Genomic DNA, 22,602 nt, shown 5'->3' on the forward strand with positions numbered 1-22,602 from the left:
TGGTGTTCACGTGAATGATGACTTCCTCTGCATTTAATTTCCTTGATTCCTCGCAAGACTTGTAATCTTTGAAGGGGGAGGGGAGCACACTTCTGCTCTGCTCTGTATGGTGAACTTGATCAACCTCACTAACTGCAGCAGTAGCTTCAATGGACAACTCAGGCACGTTTTAGCAAGTCCCTGATGTCAGACAGGATAAGGCAGTAATTCACGTCTTATGATCTTGCCCTCAGCCCCACTCATTCAGAGTCAAGCACTACGGAGAGCCAAGTGTTAAGATGGGCATAGAACCCTATCTGCCAAAGGATTTGGTCATTTATCTGGATAGCCCTACATCCTGGTCCCCATTTTGCTATTTGTCCACCACACTGGTGGACAGCTGCTCTGTCCATTCTCTGGTTTCAGTTCCCTCAAGAGTTTAAACCGCTGTAAGTAACAGACCGAGATCAATATTTAAAGACTTGGATTATACTGATAGCAGAACACTATTGATCCGTCATTGTCTTAAAATGAGGAAGGTAATTATCCTTTCTCAGCTTCTAATCCCCACCCCTAATGGTAGAAGTTCACTCAAAGTGTGATATCTAGGCTTCATCATGGCCCTCCTTAACTCATTTTCTGGTTTAAAAAAAATCAATACAGAGCATTAAAAATAGTAGATGAGGCAGCACAGATACAGTCTCAGCAAAATGAATGCCAGGACAGCGTCAGCAAGATGGAGAGAGAGAAAAAGATCATTCTCCCGAATAATGCATTATCATTCAAGCAACTTAACTCTTCAACGTACCTTTTGGTTTTCAGAGTCCCGAAACGTGAGCCCAAAGTAATCTTTCTCTAGAAGGTTGAGCTGCCCACATACTTTATCAAAGAGAACTTGTCCCTTTGCTCGTTTCTGGCCAAGAACAACAATAAGGAAAACAGTTATCAATATAAAAATTGACATGAGTCAAGTGGAAAACTAAATAAGGTTTAATTTTCCAGGTTTAACTCAGGCTTATGACAGATTTTCTGCCATGTTTGCCCCATCTCCCCTAAGACAACAAATCGTCTCTTTTAATAGAGTTTAAAATTCTTTGTAGCAGTTTTACACATTTACTTATTCAAACTCCTTTTAATTCAAATATATAGCAATTATTTTAGTTGGCCTTTACACTTCAATTGAAAATTCAAGCACTATAAAATACTGGCTGTAAATGAACGTGCAACCAGTCGAATGAATATTGGAATAACAATGCAGGTGACCACAGTAATGAGACATGGATTAATTTCACCCATTAACAAATTTGCATTCCCAATGCCTCTTCCATTCAATTGTACAGGACAGTAATGACTAGATTAACTAAGTGTAATACAAAATAGACACCAGCAAGCTCTCCATTCTGTTCTGCTCAATACTTGATTTTCCATTGAGAGGAATTGAAAATTGACTTTTTCAACCAAATACTGTATGTGATTACCAACTGACCATAAAACAATCCAGTTCCCACGAGTAACCCTGGGAAACACTAACCACTTAACAAGCAAAATAATTGCATTAAAAAGGTATGAATTCTTTATAGAAAATAAACAACTGATTTTGGAGATTATATTATTTAATAACTCTAATCCCAACCCAACAACTTGAGTTTTAATCCTCTTTAGAATGATTCTATTGAACACACTCCTAAAAATGAAATCCTAAACTTTAACAACACAGCCCTGTTGCGAATACCATATTCCATTTTATCAATTATTTTAGCATCTATTTTGCTTATCTGCAAAGAGATCACTTTCAAAGTAGACTAATAGGAGGAGACCATTGACAACAGAACTTTCCGGAAAATAGATGGCTAGTTTCAAAACTCTACTTACTCACTGCTCCACACCCAACAATCCCTCATGACCCCTACACTCCAACCCATCCTTTTTGACCACAATCTCACAAAAAATCAATTAGAGTTTTGAAAACTTTTTAGAGAGAAAAAAAAGTTTTACACAAGTTGTGTGAGCAATGATTTGACTTTGCTTCTGCGATGCACAGCTCTTCTTGTAATATCTAGGTAGCAGTGATAGGATTGGGCCGAGCCAGCATGGATTTACCAAGGGCAAATCATGCTTGACTAATCTATTGGAGTTTTTTGAGGATGTAACCAGGAAGTTAGACAAGGGAGATCCAGTGGATGTAGTGTACCTCGATTTTCAGAAGGCATCTGATAAGGTCCCACATAGGAGATTGGTGGGTAAAATCAGAGCTCATAGCATTGGGGGGAAGATACTGACATGGATAGAAAACTGGTTGGCAGATAGAAAGCAAAGGGTAGCGGTGAATGGGTGTTTCTTGGAATGGCAGGTGGTGATTGGTGGGGTGCTATAGGGCTCGGTATTGGGACCACAGCTGTTTACGATTTACATCAACGATTTAGATGAAGGCATTGAGAATAACATCAGCAAGTTTGCTGATGATACTAAGCTGGGTGGCAGTGTGACGTGATGAGGATGTTAGGAGAATTCAGGGTGACTTGGATAGGCTGAGTGAGTGGGCAGATACTTGGCAGATGACGTTTAATGTGAATAAGTGTGAGGTTATCCACTTTGGGAGTAAGAACAGGAAGGCAGATTATTATCTGAATGGTATAGAGTTAGGTAAGGGAAATCTAGGAGTCCTTGTTCATCAGTCACTGAAGGTGAATGAGCAAGTGCAGCAGGCAGTGAAGAAGGCTAATGGAATGTTAGCCTTTATTACAAAGGGAATTGAGTACAAGAACAAGGAAATCCTTTTGCATTTGTACAGAGCCCTGGTGAGACCACACTTGGATTATTGTGTGCAGTTTTGGTCTCCAGGGTTAAGGAAGGACATCCTGGCTGTAGAGGAAGTGCAGCGTAGATTCACAAGGTTAATTCCTGGGATGTCCGGACTGTCTTACGCAGAGAGGTTAGAGAGACTGGGCTTGTACACGCTGGAATTAAGGAGATTGAGAGGTGATCTGATTGCAACATGTAAGATTATTAAGGGATTGGACAAGATAGAGGCAGCAAATATGTTCCAGATGCTGGGAGAGTCCTGTACCAGAGGGCATGGTTTGAGAATAAGGGGTAGGTCATTTAGGACAGAGTTAAGGAAAATCTTCTTCTCCCAGAGAGTTGTGGGGGTCTGGAATGCACTGCCTCTGAAGGCAGCGGAGGCCAACTCTCTGGATGCTTTCAAAAAGGAGCTAGATAGCTATCTTATGGATAGGGGAATCAAGGGATATGGGGACAAGGCAGGAACCGGGTATTGATAGTAGATGATCAGCCATGATCTCAGAATGGCGGTGCAGGCTCAAAGGGCCGAATGGTCTACTTCTGCACCTATTGTCTATTATCATTATCCTTATCCTAGGCATTCACTTAAGTAGGAAGAATGAACAATGACCATTGGTGAACATCAAGCCTTATTAAACTTAGTTATCATTTCACCAAGGATTCAGATAAAGTGGTGAGATAAAGAAGAATCTAAGGACATTTTAAATAAATATTGTAAAGTTTCCCAGTGAGGCTCTAGATGTTAACAATAAGCATGCATAAAACTGGGCCAAATGCATTGGCATGGGTTGGGAATTGGTGAGGACATGGGAGACAAAATTGTCAGAATGACACGAAATACAGGAGTTTTGAAGATCCCCAAAGGAAAAAAAAATCTTAATTCACATCACAAAGATACATCAAAGAAACCAAAATATCTTAATTTACTTCACATAGGTACAAGTTAGGTAAAAAGGAAAATCACACTGAAGAGTGATGTTGTTAAAAGAGAGACTGAAAAGGCAGGATTTTAAAGAGGCCTTAAAAAGGAAGAAAGACTCAAAAAGCATAAGAGTTAATGAAATAAAAATCAGTGGTTTAGTATTTCTCCAGAGATCCTACTAATCTCCTGGCAAAGTTACAGCAGGAAAACAACATGACTGTGGAATTCCTGGATGAGGGGTGGAAGGATCTCAAATCAACAAAATCTCAATTTTAGGCCACACTGGTCTATTTCATATCTTTTGAAAAAGTATTAGATGGCAATACTATATGTAAACAATTGAAAATTAAATTCATTTATGTCTTCATATTGCTTATAAAAATGAGAATATATGGGAAAAAGATAACACATTTTAATACCTATAAGTCAAAGTTGAAATAGTCTATAATTTGTTTTTACATATACTGTACAGCTAAGAATACTCTGATGCACACAAAAAGACATCTGCTAATCCTCATGCTATGGATGATTAGTCACAGTGCTGTAAAATCTGCCAAACCAAGCAATCTTTCACTTTAATGATTCACAAAAAACAAAGCCCTACATGAAACAATGAACACATCAGTCCAATATCACTGAGCTGCTGACTCTTTTACTGTTAAAACAGACAAACATGCTCTCAACCAGCAGTCACATCAGTTATTTGAAGGCAAATGAAAACAAAACAGGAAAATATCAAGAAGATATTAAGATAAAGATTAGGTTTGTGATCCCAAATAGAATTAAACCTTTTCAGCGAAACAAGAGGAAAAAAGTCAACAAATCAAACAATGAATGTCCAATGTGATAACTCAGGCTTCTAATTAGGACCTGCAGGAAGTCTATGCTCACAATCTACCACACTGCTATAAATAAAAACAAGCATTTCAAACATCCGTATGAAACAGGGGCCGATCTTATTTTCACAAACAGGAGGCCTGATACCTACTTCAGATTCCCTCTGTAACACTGCATCAGCTATATTCAGATATATCTGCTTTACATGGAGTTCTTAAAGTGGCCACAGCTAAAGACACAACTGAGGAATGGAATCCACCTGGTTCCAGGAGACTACATCTCTTTTCGCAAATCGATGTCCAGAATTAAAAAAAAACCTGCAAAGAGCAGGGAAATCATTCAGATCTGGGCTAACGTATAGAGTTCAGAATCAGAATTACTATCAGCTTCTCATATGACATGAAATTTGTTGTTTTCTGCTGTAGTACAGTGCAGGCTAGTAATGCTTGTGCAAGAAGATTGTCCTTAATATGTGCTGTTGCAAATTTCCCATCACTATTCTCTGGGACATTACTGCCCAAAAATTTAACTTAGCCGCATAAATATATTGGTTTTTAGTAGCTGGTGAATGGCTGGGTATTCTGCAGGAAGTGATTTAGTACCCAATTTCGCAAAGAGCTTCCACTATCTAAAAAGGCAAGTCTGAACTGGCTGTTACCATGGTAACTTTGGTCTACACCCTATCACAGACATTCCTTTTGTCCTCTCCATCCATTTCCCTCTCTGCAGGTGTAAACATGCCCTTTTCTCACTTTTCCAACTCTGAGGAGGGTCTCCTTAACCTGAAACATCATCCTTGCTTCATTCCTTTCTGATGCTGCTAGAGCTGATTGAAGTTTCCAGAATGTTTTAAGAATATTTTTGTAAAATCTCATGCCCCTTAAAAGTCTTATATGTGATGTCACCACCAGACATGGCTTTCCATAGAACCATAGAACATTACAGCACAGAAACAGGCCTGTTGGCCCTCTTTGGCTGTGCCGAACCATTTTTCTGCTTCGTCGCACTGACCTGCACCTGGACCATATCCCTCCATACACTTCTCATCCATGTACCTGTCCAAGTTTTTCTTAAATGTGTGTAACCATTTAAAAATGCAATAAAAAAAGTTTAAAAAAAAATGTTAAAAGTTAGCCTGCATTTACCACTTCATCTGGCAGCTCATTCCACTCTCCCACCACTCTCTGTGTGAAGAAGACTCCCACCCCTTTCCCACTATCATCCAGAAAGGGTTAGTTGAGGAGTTCCCAACCATGGACCAAAACCATTAAGCAAGGGGTCCATGGACCCAGATTGGGAACCCCTGGATGATATCCTCCATGATACTTTGGGTCAGCCTTCCATTTCCATCAGTATCCTCAAAGTAGCTTTCCATACAACTGCAGAAAATCTAACACCAATTCTTTTACCACTTCTCTCACTGTCGTCCAAGGACTTGACATAATCCATGTGATGCAAAGATTTAATAATACTTCTTCCAAGTTATGATACTGCATTCAGTGCTTATGATGGGGTCTCTTTAACATTAGGACCACCTTGATTCCAGTTGCCTAACACTTGCACTGAACTGTGCCTTTGGCCACCTACACTGTGACTGCATTCACAATCGGCTCATCTCCAACGTGTGTCCCTTGTTGTCAGAGTACAATGCCGGCAGGTCCATTGCTGTATTTCCTGTTGTCACAGTTATGTAATTAGTGCAAAACGTCTTGGGGCTTCCAGATAGGTGCTGAAATCTGCCTAAATGCATGTGTGTACTTCCGTAACAAGCAGGGTTTATTGTATGCACATATTTATACAGCAAACATAACCTTTTATTCTTTACTTTCATAATGAAGGGAACACCAGCAAACTTAAAACCAAATTGGAAAATGCTAGAAACACACAGCAGGCCAGACAGCATCTGTGGAAAAAGAAACAGAGTTAATATTTCAGACTGGAAGATCTTTCATCAGAATCTTCTCTTCGGTGCAAAAAATTAACTGTTTCGCTTTCCACAGATGCTGTGGGGCATGCTGAGGCTTCCAGCATCTTCTATCTTTGTTTCAGTTTTTTAGCATCGGCAATTTTCCATTAGCTGGGAAATCCATGTTAATCTCAATAACATGACACTAAAGTTGAGCTTTCTTGTCCAGCCACTGCTGAGTCAGTAAGTACAAAATTTGCAGACGCTAACGCAATAATAATGAAAGGATGTTGACATAAGCCCAAGTGAGGATGGTCTAAAATTTGGAAATGATGCAAGCAAGTCACAGTATAGAACTGCAGAGACATAGCAGCAGTACAGTGGTAACATGTGTCTTCAACACAGAGAACATCGAATCAACATCAATTACTGTATACACCTTTATTTTCCTTCAGAGACTATTGTCCACATCGCATCATGCGTTTCTCATTCATTAACAACTGCTTTGTACAGCTGTCAGAGGAACTTTAGTCACATTGTTAACCTTAAGCAGACAAGAGAAGACTTTGACCTCAAGATCATTAAATCAGAAGACAGTATTAATCCCCAGAGAGTAAGTGATTTGTGGGAAACCAGTGACTTTTTAAAACAGTAAATAAAGAACAACTGAAAGATGCACAAATAAGGAGGTAAGCATAAATTGTTGCTGAATTTCAGTAAAAGGGTAATGGTAGATGTTTTGCAGTGTTTTTGAACTTTTTAAAATAATGAGTGAAAGTCTGAATAGCTCCAATTGATACTTTAACTCTGTGTGAACTTGCAGCATGCAAGGTGTCTGTACAAGTTAATCCCTGTAGGTTTTTTGATGTCTTACTTTTTGCTGATAGCAGCTGAATTCTCTCCTGGCCTCAGGCACCAGTGGATTGAGGATGTCTGTTGATGAACATATCAGTTCTTTGAATGAAAGAAACCATGCTGAGTTTGGGGCATGAGAACAAAAGATAAAGGGTTTGTCTGTCTCTGTGTGTCTCACTACACTTGTGGAACTTCTTATTTATTGCCTGTGGTGAACTATGTGCCTGTCGGGACACGCCCCTGCTGACTGCTCCTGTGGCTCCTCCCACAGGCCCCTGTATAAAGGAGACCTGCGGCCTGAAGATCGGCCTCAGTCTCCAGGACCTTGTATGATAGACACTCACTCCTGGTTCCTTCTTCCAGTCAATAAAAGCCGATATCTCGCCTACGTCTCAGTGTGAGTTATTGATGGTGCATCATTGCCTAACCTATCACGTGGCTATTTGGGATTCCAACTATACCGAAGAATCTTAATTGATCGGCACCTAGGACCCAGACCCAGGGTGGTTTTGTGAGTCGGAATTTTCCTCGACATCAGTGGTAATCAAGTAGTGACTAAGAATTGTGAGCCCTGAAATCTTTGTAACTTACTATATAGCATCTTGTGAGGTTTACTTGTGCTTTCTATTTTATGATAGTAAATTAGGCTCGAGTTACTTCCTTGTGCTTGTATGCTCATTCCTGCATTTCCTGGTCAGTTGAAGTGTTGGGTCTTTTGGGTCTGATCAACCCAACCCATTACAGAAGTAACTGATGACAGCACTGATGTGCCAATCTGTCAGGCAATATACACACACCACCTTTAAGACGGTCTGGAGACTATCAAGTTCAAATTCTAATGACATTGGACACAGAAATGAAGTGTCAACTCAATTCAAACCTATACAAGCATTAGTTCTGGAGACAGTACTGCTTTATTGCTGTCAGTGACCCTTACACCAAATGAGGTTCACATAATAAGCATAGTTAACCCACTGCTAAGCATGGCCTTTTTGTAATCCCATCAATATTTAAATAAAAGAATATCCAGTCAGACCATAAGACATAGAAGCATTCTTAAGTGCTTCTTAAGTCTGCTCTGCCATTTGATCATGGCTAATTTATTTTCCTTCTCAACGCTATTCTCCTGCCTTCTCCCCATAATCTTTGTGCCCTTAATAATCAAAAACTTATCAACCTCTGCTTTAAATATACTGAATTGATTTGGCCTCCACAGCTGTCTATGACAATACATTCCACAGACTCACCACCCGCTGACTAAAGAAATCCCTTCTCATCTCTGTTCTAAAAGAACATCCTTGTATTCTGAGGCTATGTCCTCTGGTTCTGGACTCTGCCACTACTGCAAACATCCTCCCCACTTCTACTTTCAATATTTGTTAGGTTCCAATGAGATCCTTCCTCATTCTTCTAAACTCCAGTGCATACGAGCCCAGAACCATTCAACACTCCTTATTTGTTAAACGGTTACCCCTGGTTACCATACAATACATGCTTTGAGTCAAAAGGCTGGATTGTTCAACTTGCTGACTTACTAAGTCAGGCCTGGAGAGTGGCACAGTAGCATAGCGTTAGTGGAACGCTTTACATCACCAGTGATCACCGATCAGGGTAGAGTTCTCGCTGCTGTCTGAAAGGAGACATAGCAACACTTACGAACTGCGTCGGCTGTCGACACGAGACAACGCGTTTCACTGTGTTTCAGTATACTGTTACGAATGACGAGCAACTCTGATGGGCCGAAGGGTGCAAAGTCGCCCCCCCTTTTGGAGAATCGCAAATCGCTACTATTCCGATGCTGTTATCAAGGGAGATGAGAGAGACACAGGAAAGCTGCCCAGACAGTTGTTATTGATAAACAGCTCATGTCAGTTTATGAGAGAGAGAGAGAGAGACAACTCAGAGATACATAAAGTGTAATGTCTCCTCCTAACAAAAGTGGAACGGAACCGCTGATTACTGCTATTGTTTCTTGGAGAAGGATTGTTTATTGAGTACTGTTCTATTCATTGAATCCCCTCAGGGGGCAACCAGAGTGGGCTGGTTTGATGGGTTGCATCATCCCAACCTGATTGACACCTGAGACCCCGTGAGTGGGGATAAAAGTAGGGTCTGGGGCAACACCCCTCAGACGCACCAGGAGAGACGCTACGAGACCAGTGGGGGCTTGTGTGTGTGTCCACTCTTGCCTGGGTGATGAGTCCACCACGGAACGGTCTAGCTAAAGGACGGAGGGGTCATACGTGAATGGCCACAACAACAATGCATCAACGGATCAAGATCGTAAAGGAAAGTCGGCAAGTCAATAGCTGTTACTGTTCTCTCTCTCTCTCTCTAACAATTGAAACACCACGACCAACAACTACCACAGCCTGCATGAACTGAACTAAACTTTATATTTCCATCTGACAATTCATTATCCCCTAGACAACGATAGAGCTTATTTCTTATTGATTATTATTATACCCGCACTTTTAGGTTTAGTATTGATGATGTATATTATCTGTATATTTGAATTGATAATATTTTTGTGTATTTTTGCTAATAAATACTGTTGAAAATAGTATCACCAGACTCCAATGGACACTTCTATCTTTGTTGGTAAGACACCCAGTTACGGGAGTTCGTAACAATGAGACAAATAAAGCTGATCTCTCTTTGTTTCTGGCCTGTTTGGTGCTGCGATCGGCAGAGCAGCTGCCCATTCTCCAAGATGGCCAAATTTGGAATGGACTACAATCAATGAGCCAGCCTGTGAGCCAGCAGGAGACCCTTCCCATTCAGCTAGTCTGCTCCGTTGACTTTCTGAGTAATCGGACTGAGGAGTGGCGAGCATCCTCAGTGAGTCAGACCACCACTGGAGAGGAGGTGGCGTCGAAATGAGGAAAGGCTAGTGACTCTTCCCAGTTAGTGTTCTTTTTGAGATTGTCGGATGAGGAAGAAGGTTTGGCACGAAGACATGCCCATTCGAGTGTGCACAAAGGCCAGAGACATCGTCACAAATTTTCACGTCAATCAGCTGGGTGGTGGAGGATCGGGAGGCTGCAGCGCATGACCTACCCGATGCACAGATGATTGCTGAGTGGCCAGAAATCTGCCCGTTGAATTCCATCAGGCATGCATCAAGCTCCCAAATGTTCCCCAACAGCTGCACAGCTTTGGCTATTCAGCATTACAACAGAAAGGAGATGTTTCACATATTCAGTGCTTAAGGCAAAATCTGACTGAAACTTGGATGTCAAGAGAAGGCAGCTGGTATGAGGCTCATTGGAACGAGGAAAATCGAAGTCTGAGAATCGGGGCCAGAACAGTGGCACAGCTAATTGAACTGATCCCTCATGTCTCCAGCAACCTAGGTTCAATCCTGACCTCAGGTGCTGTCGGTGTGGAGTTTGCATGATTCCCCTGTTCTTGCATGGCTTTCCACGACGAACTCAGATTTCCTCCTGCATCCCACAAACATGCAAAGTGGCAAGTTAACCAACACCATCAGTGTAAGCCAAGGGACACAATTGTGCTGCTCTCTAATTTTACATGTGTTGAATTCTAGGAATAATGTTAGTTGATTCATATAAAAATATATACAGGTTCAGTCTGTATATATCATATATGAAAAAGTTAGGCTTTTATCAAATGCAGTGAGCAAAGCCAAAATAGCTTACAGGCAGTCCCCGGGTTACGTACAAGTTCCGTTCCTGAGTCCGTCTTTAAGTTGGATTTGTACGTAAGTCGGAACAAGTACATCCGGTATTATTTAGCGTCAGTTAGTCAAACGTTTGTCTTAGCATATTTCTTTCTATGTATATTACCTTTCTATGCATATAAAACACTTAAGAAACACATGTATTCCAATAATTAAACAACTGTGTTGCTTAGTAATAATTGTAGCTCTCATCAGGACAGGGCCTTTCACATGCTCCATTATTCTCACTTTATCCGTTATCCTTTAAAATTGCTCCGATCATTGACTGACTGTAGCCTAACAATTTTCCAATGACCGATGGCGTTTCACCTCTTTCCAAACGCTTTATTATTTCAACTTTATTTTCAATTGTGATCGCTTCCCGTCAATGGACCAGAAACACTGCAGGTGGTGGGTCCCAAGCTCTGCAGGCTCCTGAGGTCCACTGGGTCCTATGGACCACCGCACTGAATTCCCCGGGTCTGCCCTGAGACAGGTTAAATAGGACAAGTGGGGGCTGTGCTGGGTTTGGGTATATTCCTCCACAATATTCCGCATGGGAATTTAAACTGGGGGTGGCAGTGTTTTTTTTTACAAGGTCGAGTTGCGAGCTTGATATCAACCCAGCACGGATGGAGCGGGAGTCACTGGATTGACATCAACCCAGCACGGGAGCGGTCTGTCACTGGATCGAACTTGGGAACCTCCGTTCTCCATCCCGGCACTGATCTCACTGCGCCAACAGCCGACTGGAACGGGGGGCGGGGGGGTTGTGGGATCAGGGTGAATCTTACTAAGAAAATTTTAAGCCAAATACAAAGATAAACACTCAACACAGTGTCAATGGCAACGACTTAAAATGGCAGACGGTGTCGTGATCCGACTTAAAATGGCGGACGGTGTATTCCTTCCTCGGTTCGTAAATACCATTTGTCCATAAGTCAGAGGTTCGTAACTCGGGGACTACCTGTATTCCAAAACTTTATTCACCATGTGGCTGTGCACAGTACTGTTATTAAATCAGGAAATAAAAATGTTTGCTTTGGGTAAATATCATATGGTAAAACTAAAAGGTATCTTAGATTTCAATGTCCCCACATTTAGCAAAGAGGCACAACAGTTTTCTACAGTGCAGCATAGTCACCTCACTTGGTTTCTTTAATATACTCAAAGCGTGACACTGCGCTAAATTAAACTGAATGTTCCCAGACTGTTTCAAGGACTCTGTGGTTCAATGTTTAATATTCCATGTGTTATTCACTCTTATTTTTGCTGTTTGCATAATTTGTTTCTTTTGCATATTGGGTGTTTGGTGTTTTCTTGGGGGTGGGGGGTTCCATGATGCTTCTTTGCTTCATGACTGTCTGAGGGAAGACGAGTCTCAGGGTTGTATACTCCATACATACTTTGGTAGTACATGTATTTTGAATCACACTGACAGTGCCAGGATGACAGAGGTATTTCTCTCAGATGCTGAACTCCATGAGGATTTGGCCCCACAGCGGGGGCACTGGCTTGGTGGTCAGGAGAGGCGATTGGAAGTCCCGTGTTTCTGTGCACAGTGTGTGATTCTGCCAAGTGCATATCTTCAGACCCAAAACATTTACTGCCAGTCAGCATGGCCAAAGCTTCAAGAGGAGAAAGTTGGAACTTTTTTAAGCTCCACTATATACTTCAAACAATGGATAGATGGGCTAAGAGAGATGAATTGCAACATTTTAACAATCTGTAGGCTGGCTTTGGCTGGGACCCAACAAGGGGAGAAAACAGACTTCATTAATAAAAAGTTAAACTTGGCAAGAACATTGTCAGCTTTGTGGTGTGGCTGAGGGCCAAAAGAATTCCAACAGAGTCTTCAATGTTTTATACAAAGGACTGCACAGCCGGGCAAATCACATTCATATAATTAATGACTTTGACTTTCAAGTTGCATTTGAAAGCACTAACGGAAATTATTTAAGGGATTTTACCATGAACACTGAAGTGACCTGGACAATTTCTTCCAGAAAAAGGTTCAGCAACCCATCACGTGGATTTTGTTGGCAATGGCAATAGGTTAATTACAGTTAATCAGATGCCTTTTATTAAATTCCACTTTGTTTTCAATATCCTTTATTCCACTTGACTGGGAAAAGCCAAGGTATCTGGGGTTAAGGATTGTTCTGAAGTTATTTATTTATTGAGATGCAGCACAAGATGCACAGTCCCTTCGAGCAATCTCCCAGTTTTAATCCTAGCCTGGTCACTAGACAATTTACAATGGACGATTAACCTATCAATGAGTAGGTCTTTAGACCGGGGGAGCACCCGGAGCAAACCCATGTGGTAACGGGGAGAACATACAAACTCCTTACAGGCAGTGGTGGGAATTGAACCTGGCTCACCTGCACTGTAAAGCATTGTGCTAACCACTACACTGCTGTCCAGTATGGAATTATGGATAGCAGATATTAATTAAAAATGAGGGCATAAGATACTGCAGACCTGAATTCAGGAAATAAAGGCTGTTTTTTACTTCAACTGATACATTTAGGCTATTGAAACCAATCATTGGACTTAGGATATTCTGATTCTGTATCACTGAAATTATACGGAGGAAGGAAAAACACGCTTTTCGTGTTTTAGTGGGACTAAAATTAAGGGTCATAGATTTAGGGGGAAAAGGTGAAATATTTATGGGGCCTCTGAGAGTATTGCAAATGCGTAATGAGCTGCAAACAGAATTGGTGAATGTGAGTACAATTGTAATATTTAAGAAAAGTTTTGATAGGTACACGATTGAAAGAGTTATGGAGGGTGTGTGGTCCTGGTGCAGGTAGATGGAACAAGCAGAAAACCCAACTGGCATGGACTAGATGGGCTGAAGGGCTGGTTTCTGTCTTGTTTTGCTCCATGACTATGAATGTTTGTGCTAATTGGTAGTCATTAAAAACTTCAGAATGAGGTCAGGGAAGCCACAAAATGACTACTTTCTGTATTGATGCATCATTAAAGATGTATCCCTGCCAATTAATGCACAGTTCAGGGTAAGGTCTGCTTTGTTGATTAATATTCTGGCCAGTTGTATATGCATGGAGACATCCCTCAACATTGCATTGAAAAATATACTTTGGGTGTCTGGAGTTAGTGTTTGGACCAGCCTCTAATAATTGAATATTCAAAAGTGCAAGGCTCGTTGGAACATGCTACCATTTTAAATATGTAATTCTGCAAAATTATCTATCTATATTCAAAATGTTAAATAAGTGGTTATAGTCATTGGAATTGCAGGTAATCACTTATTATTGCCTTTGTGTTTAGGAAGTATAAAACATGTGTGAGGAGAAGTTTTCCATTTTTCTCCAGAAGATCTGCTCTGTCAAATACAGCCTTTTAACATCTTCCAGTTACAGCGTCCAAGTGGCTGAGTTTAGTCAGTCACTACATAAACAGAATCTGGTCACTGACATGCCTTGCTTGAAATTTGTTGTTTTGTGGCAGCAAGCAGCGCAAGACATAACTTAAGATTCCTAAGATGTTGGATGTGGGTCTTCAGGCTCCAGTACCTCCTTGTCGATGGTTGTAGTGAGAAGAGGGTATATCCCAACTGGTGACGATTCTCCAGGATGAACGCCACCCTCTCGAGGCACCACCTTTTATCAATGCTCTCTGTGGGTGGGGAGGCACGTGTTCATGATGGAGCCGGCTGAGACTACAACTCTCAGGGAGAAGCTAACGTCAGATGTATCACGATTATACTGGAGTAAAGGGATTTACAGAGGCTTGAGAGAGGAGCTGACCAAAGTTGATTGGAAGGGGACACTAGCAGGGATGATGGCAAAGTGGCAATGGCTGGAGTTTCTGGAAGCAATTCAGAAGGTGCACGATAGATACATTCCCAAAAAAAGGAAGTATTCCAAAGGCAGGATGATGTAACCATGGCTGACAAGGGAAGTCAAAGCCAACACAAAAGCAAAAGAGAGGGAGTATAATAAAGCAAAAAATTAGTGGAAGTTAGAGGATTGTGAAATTTTAAAAAACCAACAGAAGGCAACTAAAAAAACATAAGGGGGGAATATAAAATATAAAGGCAAGCTATCTAATAATATCAGAAATAATACCATAAGTTTTTCAGATATATAAAGAGTAAAAGAGAGGTGAAAGTAGATTTTGGACCACTGAAAAATAACACTAGAGAGATAGTAATGGAGGACAAGGAAATGGCTGACAAACTAGACCAGATGGGGTATACCCCAGGGTTCTGAAAGAAGTGAATGAAGAGTTTGTAGAGGCATCAGTAATGATCTTTCAAGAATCAATGGACTCTGGTATGGTTCTGGAGGTCTGGAAATTTGCAAATGTTACTCCACTTTTCAAAAAGCAAGAGAGACAGAAGAAAGGAAATTATAGATAGTTAGTCTGACCTCAGTGGTTGAGAAGATGTTGGAGTGGATTATTAAGGATGTGGTTTCAGGATACTTGGAGGCACATGATAAAATAGGCCAAAGTCATCATTGTTTCCCTAAGGAAAATACTTGCCCGACAAATCTATTGGAATTCTTTTAGAAAAAGCAAGCGTGGACAAAGGAGATTTGACTGGTGTTGTGTACTTGGATTTTCAGAAAGCCTTTGACAAGGTGTTGCACATGAGACTGCTGAATAATTTAAGTGCCCATGGTACTACAGGAAAGATAGTAGTATGTTTTGAGCATTGGCTGATTGGCAGGAGACAAACGATGTGAATAAAGGGAGCTTTTTCCAGTTGGCTTCTGGTGACTTGGTGTTCCACAGTGGTCTGTGTTGGAACTAATTCTTTTTATGTTGTACGTCAATGATTTGGATAATGAAATTGCTGACTTTGTGTCCAAGTTTGCAGATGATACAAAGTTAAGTGGAGGAGCAGGTAGTGTTGAGGAAGCAGAGAGGCTGCAGAAGGAGTTAGATTAGGAGAATGGGTAAAGAGGTGGCAAATACATGTCACAAAGTGTATGGCCATGCATTTTTGTACAAGGAATAAAGGCATGGATTATTCCTGAAAGGTTAGTTTGCAGGTTGAATTGGTGGTGAGGAAGACAAATACAATGTTAGCATTCATTTTGAGAGGCCTAGAATATAACAACAAGGATGTAATGCTGATGATACAGGGCACCGGTGAGGCAGCAGTATTGTGAGCAGTTTTGAGTCCCTTATTTAAGAAAGAATGTGTTGGCATTGGAGAGGGTTCAGAGGAGATTCACAAGAATGATTCTGGAAATGGAAAGGTTATCATGCGAGCACCTATTGAAGTGTCTGGGCTTGTACTCCCTGGAATTTTGATGAATGGGGGGGGAGGGGGGACATCTCATTGAAATCTATTGAATGTTGAAAGGTCTGGACAGAATGGATGTGAAGAGGGTGTTTCCTTTAGTGGAGGAGTCTAGGACCAGACGGCACAGCCTCAAAATTGAACATGATGATGAGGAACTTCTTTAGCCAGAGGGTGGTAAATTTGTGGAATTAGTTGCCACAGGTGGCTGTGGAGGCCAGGTCACTGGGTGCATTTAAGGCAGGGGTTGATAGGTTCTTGATTAGTCAGGGTGTGAAAGGTTAATGGGGAGAAGGCAGGAGATTGGGGTTAAGTAGGAATGAATTATTCATGATGAATTGGTGGAGCAGACTCAATGGGCCGGATGGCCTAATTCTGCTCCTATGTCTTATGGTCTTAATCAATGTTTAGGGTAACAGTTCAATTCAAATTCAAAGCTATTTAATGATATGATGTACAATGACCTACTGAAATTGCAAGGACAGTAGAAAAAAAACATTGAAATTAATCGTGGCCTTTCACATGTCATCTCAGTTTCAGACTCGTCAATACTTAAACAGATTAACAGTTCCCAGTACAGGGTATAACAAAATCACTGCATTAAACCCGTTTGGAATATTGATTTCATTATGAGTGAAACAGTACTCCCTGGTATTAACTTGGTGTAATGTGGTGACATGCACTTTGAAAGAACATACCGCAATCTGTGGTGTGGCCCTGTCTTTAGATATCTAAAATGCAGTTTCCTAGGTGTCAAATTAAAGGAGACTAATACAGTCATTCTCAAACAAATTTATCAAAAAAGTCATATTCAACATGTATTGTACAAACAAATCCCCCTTAAACCTTGCTTGACATAAAGCTCCTTTTAATAAATACGAGTGGAGATGCTGGAGATAAAGATTAAGAACACTGGGCTCAGAGCACATGCAGCTGTTGTAAATGATGTGTTAACATTGTCTTTTGACACAGAAGAAAATTATTTAATTTGTCCTTCTAATTTAACCACATATATTACAATAGGATGAAATATTCTTTGCTTTTGAAATGAGTTTCATTTCATACTCTCCTGTTACAGAAGCTGATAATGGTGTCATTTTCCTGCCTCTTTTTAAGTATCCAAGCAGCTGTGCACAGCAGCTAAGATTTAGTTCCATTACTGTTAGACTCCTGGTAATGTAAACACCAAAATGCAACAGATGATGGATTCATCTATAAATAGCAACCGTATCCAATGAGTTCAAAAATTCAATGGAAGGAGTCTGCAGGGGTTAAACAAACTTAGTCTAACACTCAAGATATTCCTGATCAGTCCAGACTGAAATAAAACACGATTATTAAACTGGTTATTTTTAAAAGGGAAGTTTGTTATAAAACAACAACAACTTGAGGTTACTTGACAAGTTTTGAAGACTATATTGATCTAAATTAGAGAAATCTGTCAACACCACTTTGATAAGGTGTGCACTAACAGAACTGAAAATCTGACCTACGCTGATGATGGCTGCAACATGCACAACTTTAAATTTTTGATTACATTGTGGTTGACAGCTCAACCTTGGATTCCAAGCAGCCAGCACTACTAATTGTTCTTGTTTTAAAATGCACTCGTGGAATGATGGCGAGATGCTCAAGTTCATTTATTGCTACACTTCCTCGGGTTATACAGTTGCTCACTGTGTGCTTGTGGGTCACCCTGATTGTAACATGGGGTGCTTGATAATCACACCCTTCCCCCACCATCTGTATGTGACCGAGTGCTCTGTATGTTATTGTGCTTGTCACAATAAAAACAGCAGTTGAGATAAATGAGCTTTTCTCATCTGTCATCATGGACCAAATCCTTGCCACGTTGGTGTCAGGAGTGGGATTAGAAATTGACGATGTCAGATGGAGCATCTTTAAGGCCTGGGGAACAAGTTGAGGGACCGAGTGGTATGCCTTCCCTGCACCCCCAGGCCAGGCTCCCAAAGACGGGATACCAGCCCGGTGGGAGAGTGTCGTGCCTTCCCAGGAAACCCTGATGGGGTGAGTGTACCAGGCTCCCCAACCTCAGGGAGCACAGTGGAACACATCACCCGCCACCCTAGCTGGGGAAACCAAGACACTGCAGCCATTGGAGGACAGGCAAAGCAGCAGGCATGACCGACACTGCCGGACCAACAGGCCCCAGCAATTAATGCCACAATGTCCACCCTGAAGCTCCCCACATACAAGGTACTGGCTGCCTAAAGCGTAATCTGGAGTTGGGAATGCTGGAAGAGCCCAATGGATTGCTGTTCCAACAGTGGCAGTTTTCTGACCGTGACAGACATCTCCTGCAGCTGGTGCTCCCCCCCCCACCCCCTGTGGGCTCCGCACCACGGTGCGTGGTCAAAGCACGTGCTTTTGGGGGCTGGCCATTTTGGGGTCACAAAGACATTGGGCAAGCTATGTGATCGCTTCTATTGGCCTGGCCATCAGGCAGATCGTGGAGATGTTCATGCACCGCTGTGACGCTTGCACGTCCCAGAAAGGGCCAGGCTGCCAATCTGGGGTGCCAACACAGTAGTATCTGGTGGGGGCACCAGTATGGGTCTACTGCCCCACCCTGAAGGAACTGTGTCTCAAGCTTGGAAGCCACTGAAAGGGGCCAAGAGAGTTGCTCGACCGCATCGCTGATGTGGTTAACTGGATGCTTTTGCTAGAATGGTGGAAAGTAGTTGTGCTGAACCGGGACTGGCTGGCACCGTATCAGCCCTTGACCGCCACTGACCCAACGAGACTTAAGGAAGGAAGTTATACTCTGGGTGCCCTGCCTCTTGCCTCACCAAACAGTGCCTCCCCTATGGGGGGGGGGCTACACTCCCCAGCACCCCAGGTGGCAGTGTCGACCACCGCCAGGACTTTTGGTCTTTGTTGTGGACTACAGGGTTGTTGGGGATGGCTGAACCCTCAGGTGGGGGCAGTGTGGTGCTCTGGGGGTGTGGTCATCCCAGCATTCCTAGCAGCCAGCACTACTTGTTTTAAAATGAGTTCATAGAATTATGGTTTATTGTTACATTTTAGCTTGGGTTGTACAGTCGTTGGCTTGTGTTTGTGGGTTACCCTGACTGTAATCAGAGTATGTAATAATCACCTCCCCCCGTCTGTATGTGACCGAGTGGGTTCTCACCGAGTGATGGTGCTCTGTCTGTTATTGTGCTTGTCGCAATAAAAACAACAGTTGAGATAAATGAACTCTTCTTGCCTATCAAGGACCAAACGCTCGCCGCAATATTTTGCATTCAAAGTTTTGATATCATGGATTTGTTCAAAAGCAAAGCCATATTATACCTTCCAAAGGCAGATCTGTATTTTTAATCGATCTAGAGGGCAGGCACCATTATGAATGGGCAACTGAATGGGAGCATAGTGGCTAGCACAACGCTTTATAGAACAGGTGACGTGGGCTCAGTTCCCAACACTGCCTGGAAGGAGCCTGTTCATTATCCTTGTTACTATGTGGGTTTCCTCTGGGTGCTCAAGTTTCCTCCCCCAGTCCAAAGACATACTGATTGGTAGATTAGTTTGTCATTGTAAATTGTCCCGTGATTTGGACAGGATTAATATATTTTTAAAACATCAGGAGATTGCAGGGCAGCACATCTGGAAGGGCCAGAAAGGCCCAGTCTGCGCTGTATCTCAATATACAAAGAAAACCAGATAAATAGGCAAATATATGAAAAATAATGGATCATACACTTCACCGTGTTCTCAATATATAAATAAATATATCCACTACTTGTGGTTTGTTGTCCTTTTGATTTTAAATGATCTACTGGCAGAGTGAAACATTCAACTGTTTTAAAGCTAGCCAGTCTTGTGGTGGCTGGCAGATGATTACCAAGAGAATATTTATGTTTGCTGCCAAGCATGAGTGCTTCAAAAGACAAATAGGACCAGACTGGTCTGAGAAAAATACGGCTGCATTCATTCTGAAACAATAAGAGATGGGCTCCAACACTACTGCACAGAAATTAGAACTCATTCTGTCATGCTAACTATACAACGTATTTGCCATCAACTGTGGGACTGAGAACCATAAAATTGGGAGAAAACATCCTCCCCTCCTCAAAATAAAGAGATTGACATTACTCACTCTGTTAAACCTGACCTCCAAGCAGCAACTGTCTGCAGAGGTTGCAAGCCCTGCATCTATGATGCAAGGAATCATCAGAAGCAGGATCCTGGCTTAACTGATCCCTCCTGGCAGCCACATTACAACTGCAGTACCAGTGGTTAAAATGATAAGAGTTCGAGGTTGTGGCTTGCTTCCCACAAGGATAGGGGCAAGAGAGGTTGCTGGGTTGGTGAAACTGTGGAAATCATTGCTGCAGGCGGCTGTGGAAGCCAAATCATTGGGCATATTTAAAGCAGAGGTTGATAGGTTCTTCATTAGTAAAGATGCCAAAGGTTTTAGGGAGAAGGTACAAGATTGTGTTTGAGAGGGATAATAAATCAGCTAAATGGGATAGTATAAAAGACTCAATGGGCTGAATGGCACAATTCTGCTCCTATGTCTTATAGTCTTAATGCCAAAATCATAGTACGCACACCTCTGTTGTGCTCAACTACGAGACCAGGTAATGACTCATTAACCAAGACAAAATCTACACAATGGTGGATCAGAAGTAAGATCAGCCCTTGAACTCTTTGTGTGTTTTGCTCTTGGCTTTACAAGGACCTTGTTCATTAACAAGGCATTTTTGCCTGCAGAAATGTCACTCACTAGATACCTTTTTGTCTTTTGCATCCAAACTCTGAAAGCTCTAGAGATGCCAGGAGATCATCAGTTACTGAGATAATCCAAAACACCCTGTCTGGCATCAACAATTATTCCATAGACAATGTCACTCAGATCACATTTCTTCCTCATTCTGATGTTTGGTTTGAACAACAACTGAACCTCTTGACCAAGTCTGCATGCTTTTTATGCACTGAGTTGCTGCCACATGGTTTTTGCATGAACGAGCAGGCGTACCCAATAAAGTGGCCATTGAGTGTGTGTCAGTGGTAATGAACACAATTCTGTTATCATATGTGCAATATTGCCCGAAAATGTGAACCTTGCTAAAGAGAAGTAGGCCTGGAATTAGAGTCGGTGAGATGAATCTTCCTTTGGTCCAACTTCAGAATAGGTGTGATTGCAACACAAAACTGTCACCGTTGCTATGCTACTGAAACACATTCCAAGCCAAGTAGCATTGTAGACGCTATCCAATGCTTGGAATTGAAATATTATTGTCAAATGTACAGTGAAAAGCTTTCCTTGCATACACAGCTCAATTTATTATGCAGTGCAATGATGTACGGCAAGGTAAAGCAAAATCAGAACGTAGAGTAAAGTGTAACAGCAACAAAAAGAGGAAGTGCATTTCAAGTGGACTATGAGGTACACAGTAGCGTCGAGAGTCCAACTTATTGTACTGGGAACTATTCAAGAGTTTTGTCACAGGCGGGCGGAAGCTGTCTTGGAGACTCGTGGCACGTGCCTTCAGGCTTTTGTATCTTCTGCTTGATAGGGAAGGGGAGAAGAGAGAATGTCCGGGCGAGGTGGAATCCGCGATTATGCTGGTTGCTTTACTGAGGCAGCGAGATGTGTGGACAGAGTCCACAGACAGACAATGTTTAAACATTGTGTGGCTTACAGTCCAATGTATTTTACATTTCAGTGTTTCATGTTATTACAACCATGTCTCTATTCACCAAAATGGAATAGTTCCAAGAAATTAGTTCTCCTTTAAAAATAAGCTTTTTTTTTAAAATATAAAAGTTGTAATAGCTGGGTCAAATAGATTATGGATATCTGGGAACAAATCTATTCCTAGGCTCAGAAACATGAGAAAATCTGCAAATACTGCAAATGTAAGGCAAAACACATAAAATGCTGGAGGAAATCGGCAGTACAGGCAGCATCTGTGGAAAAGGTTCCGTGGATGCTGCCTGACCTGCTGAGTTCCTCCAGCGTTTTGGGTATTCCTAGGTTGTTTATATGTGAAAAACATCTTCTTGAATTTAAGGTACGTACTCTAAGTTAAAATAATTATAGCAACATTTCACAAATCAAGCATTTGTAAATGAAGTAATTACTCCACTAGTACAGTTAAACATCACCGAAAAACAAGGCCATAATGGAGTCTTAGAGAAGTGCAGCACAGAATCAGGCCCTTCAGCTCATCTACTTTATGCTGAAACTATTTAAGCTGCCTACACCCATCAATCTGCACCGGGACCAGAGCTCTCCATACCCCTACCATCAATGTACCTATTCAAACTTCTCTTAAATATTGAAGTTGAGTTGGGAGGCATCACTT

General features: G+C 41.7%; 1 protein-coding gene across 10 annotated transcripts in view; it reads right to left on the reverse strand.

Moving 5' to 3' along the window:
• epb41l3a (erythrocyte membrane protein band 4.1-like 3a) overlaps positions 1–22,602 on the reverse strand; it is a 311,655-nt gene that overhangs the window by 97,158 nt on the left and 191,895 nt on the right. For all 10 annotated transcript variants that reach the window (XM_059983624.1, XM_059983609.1, XM_059983617.1 and 7 more), the window contains one exon: positions 788–892. In XM_059983624.1, coding sequence (XP_059839607.1) covers positions 788–892 — 105 coding nt within the window. The remainder of the gene's footprint in view (positions 1–787; positions 893–22,602) is intronic.

The sequence above is a fragment of the Hypanus sabinus genome, chromosome 1 (assembly GCF_030144855.1).
Source record: "Hypanus sabinus isolate sHypSab1 chromosome 1, sHypSab1.hap1, whole genome shotgun sequence".
NCBI lineage: Eukaryota > Metazoa > Chordata > Chondrichthyes > Myliobatiformes > Dasyatidae > Hypanus > Hypanus sabinus.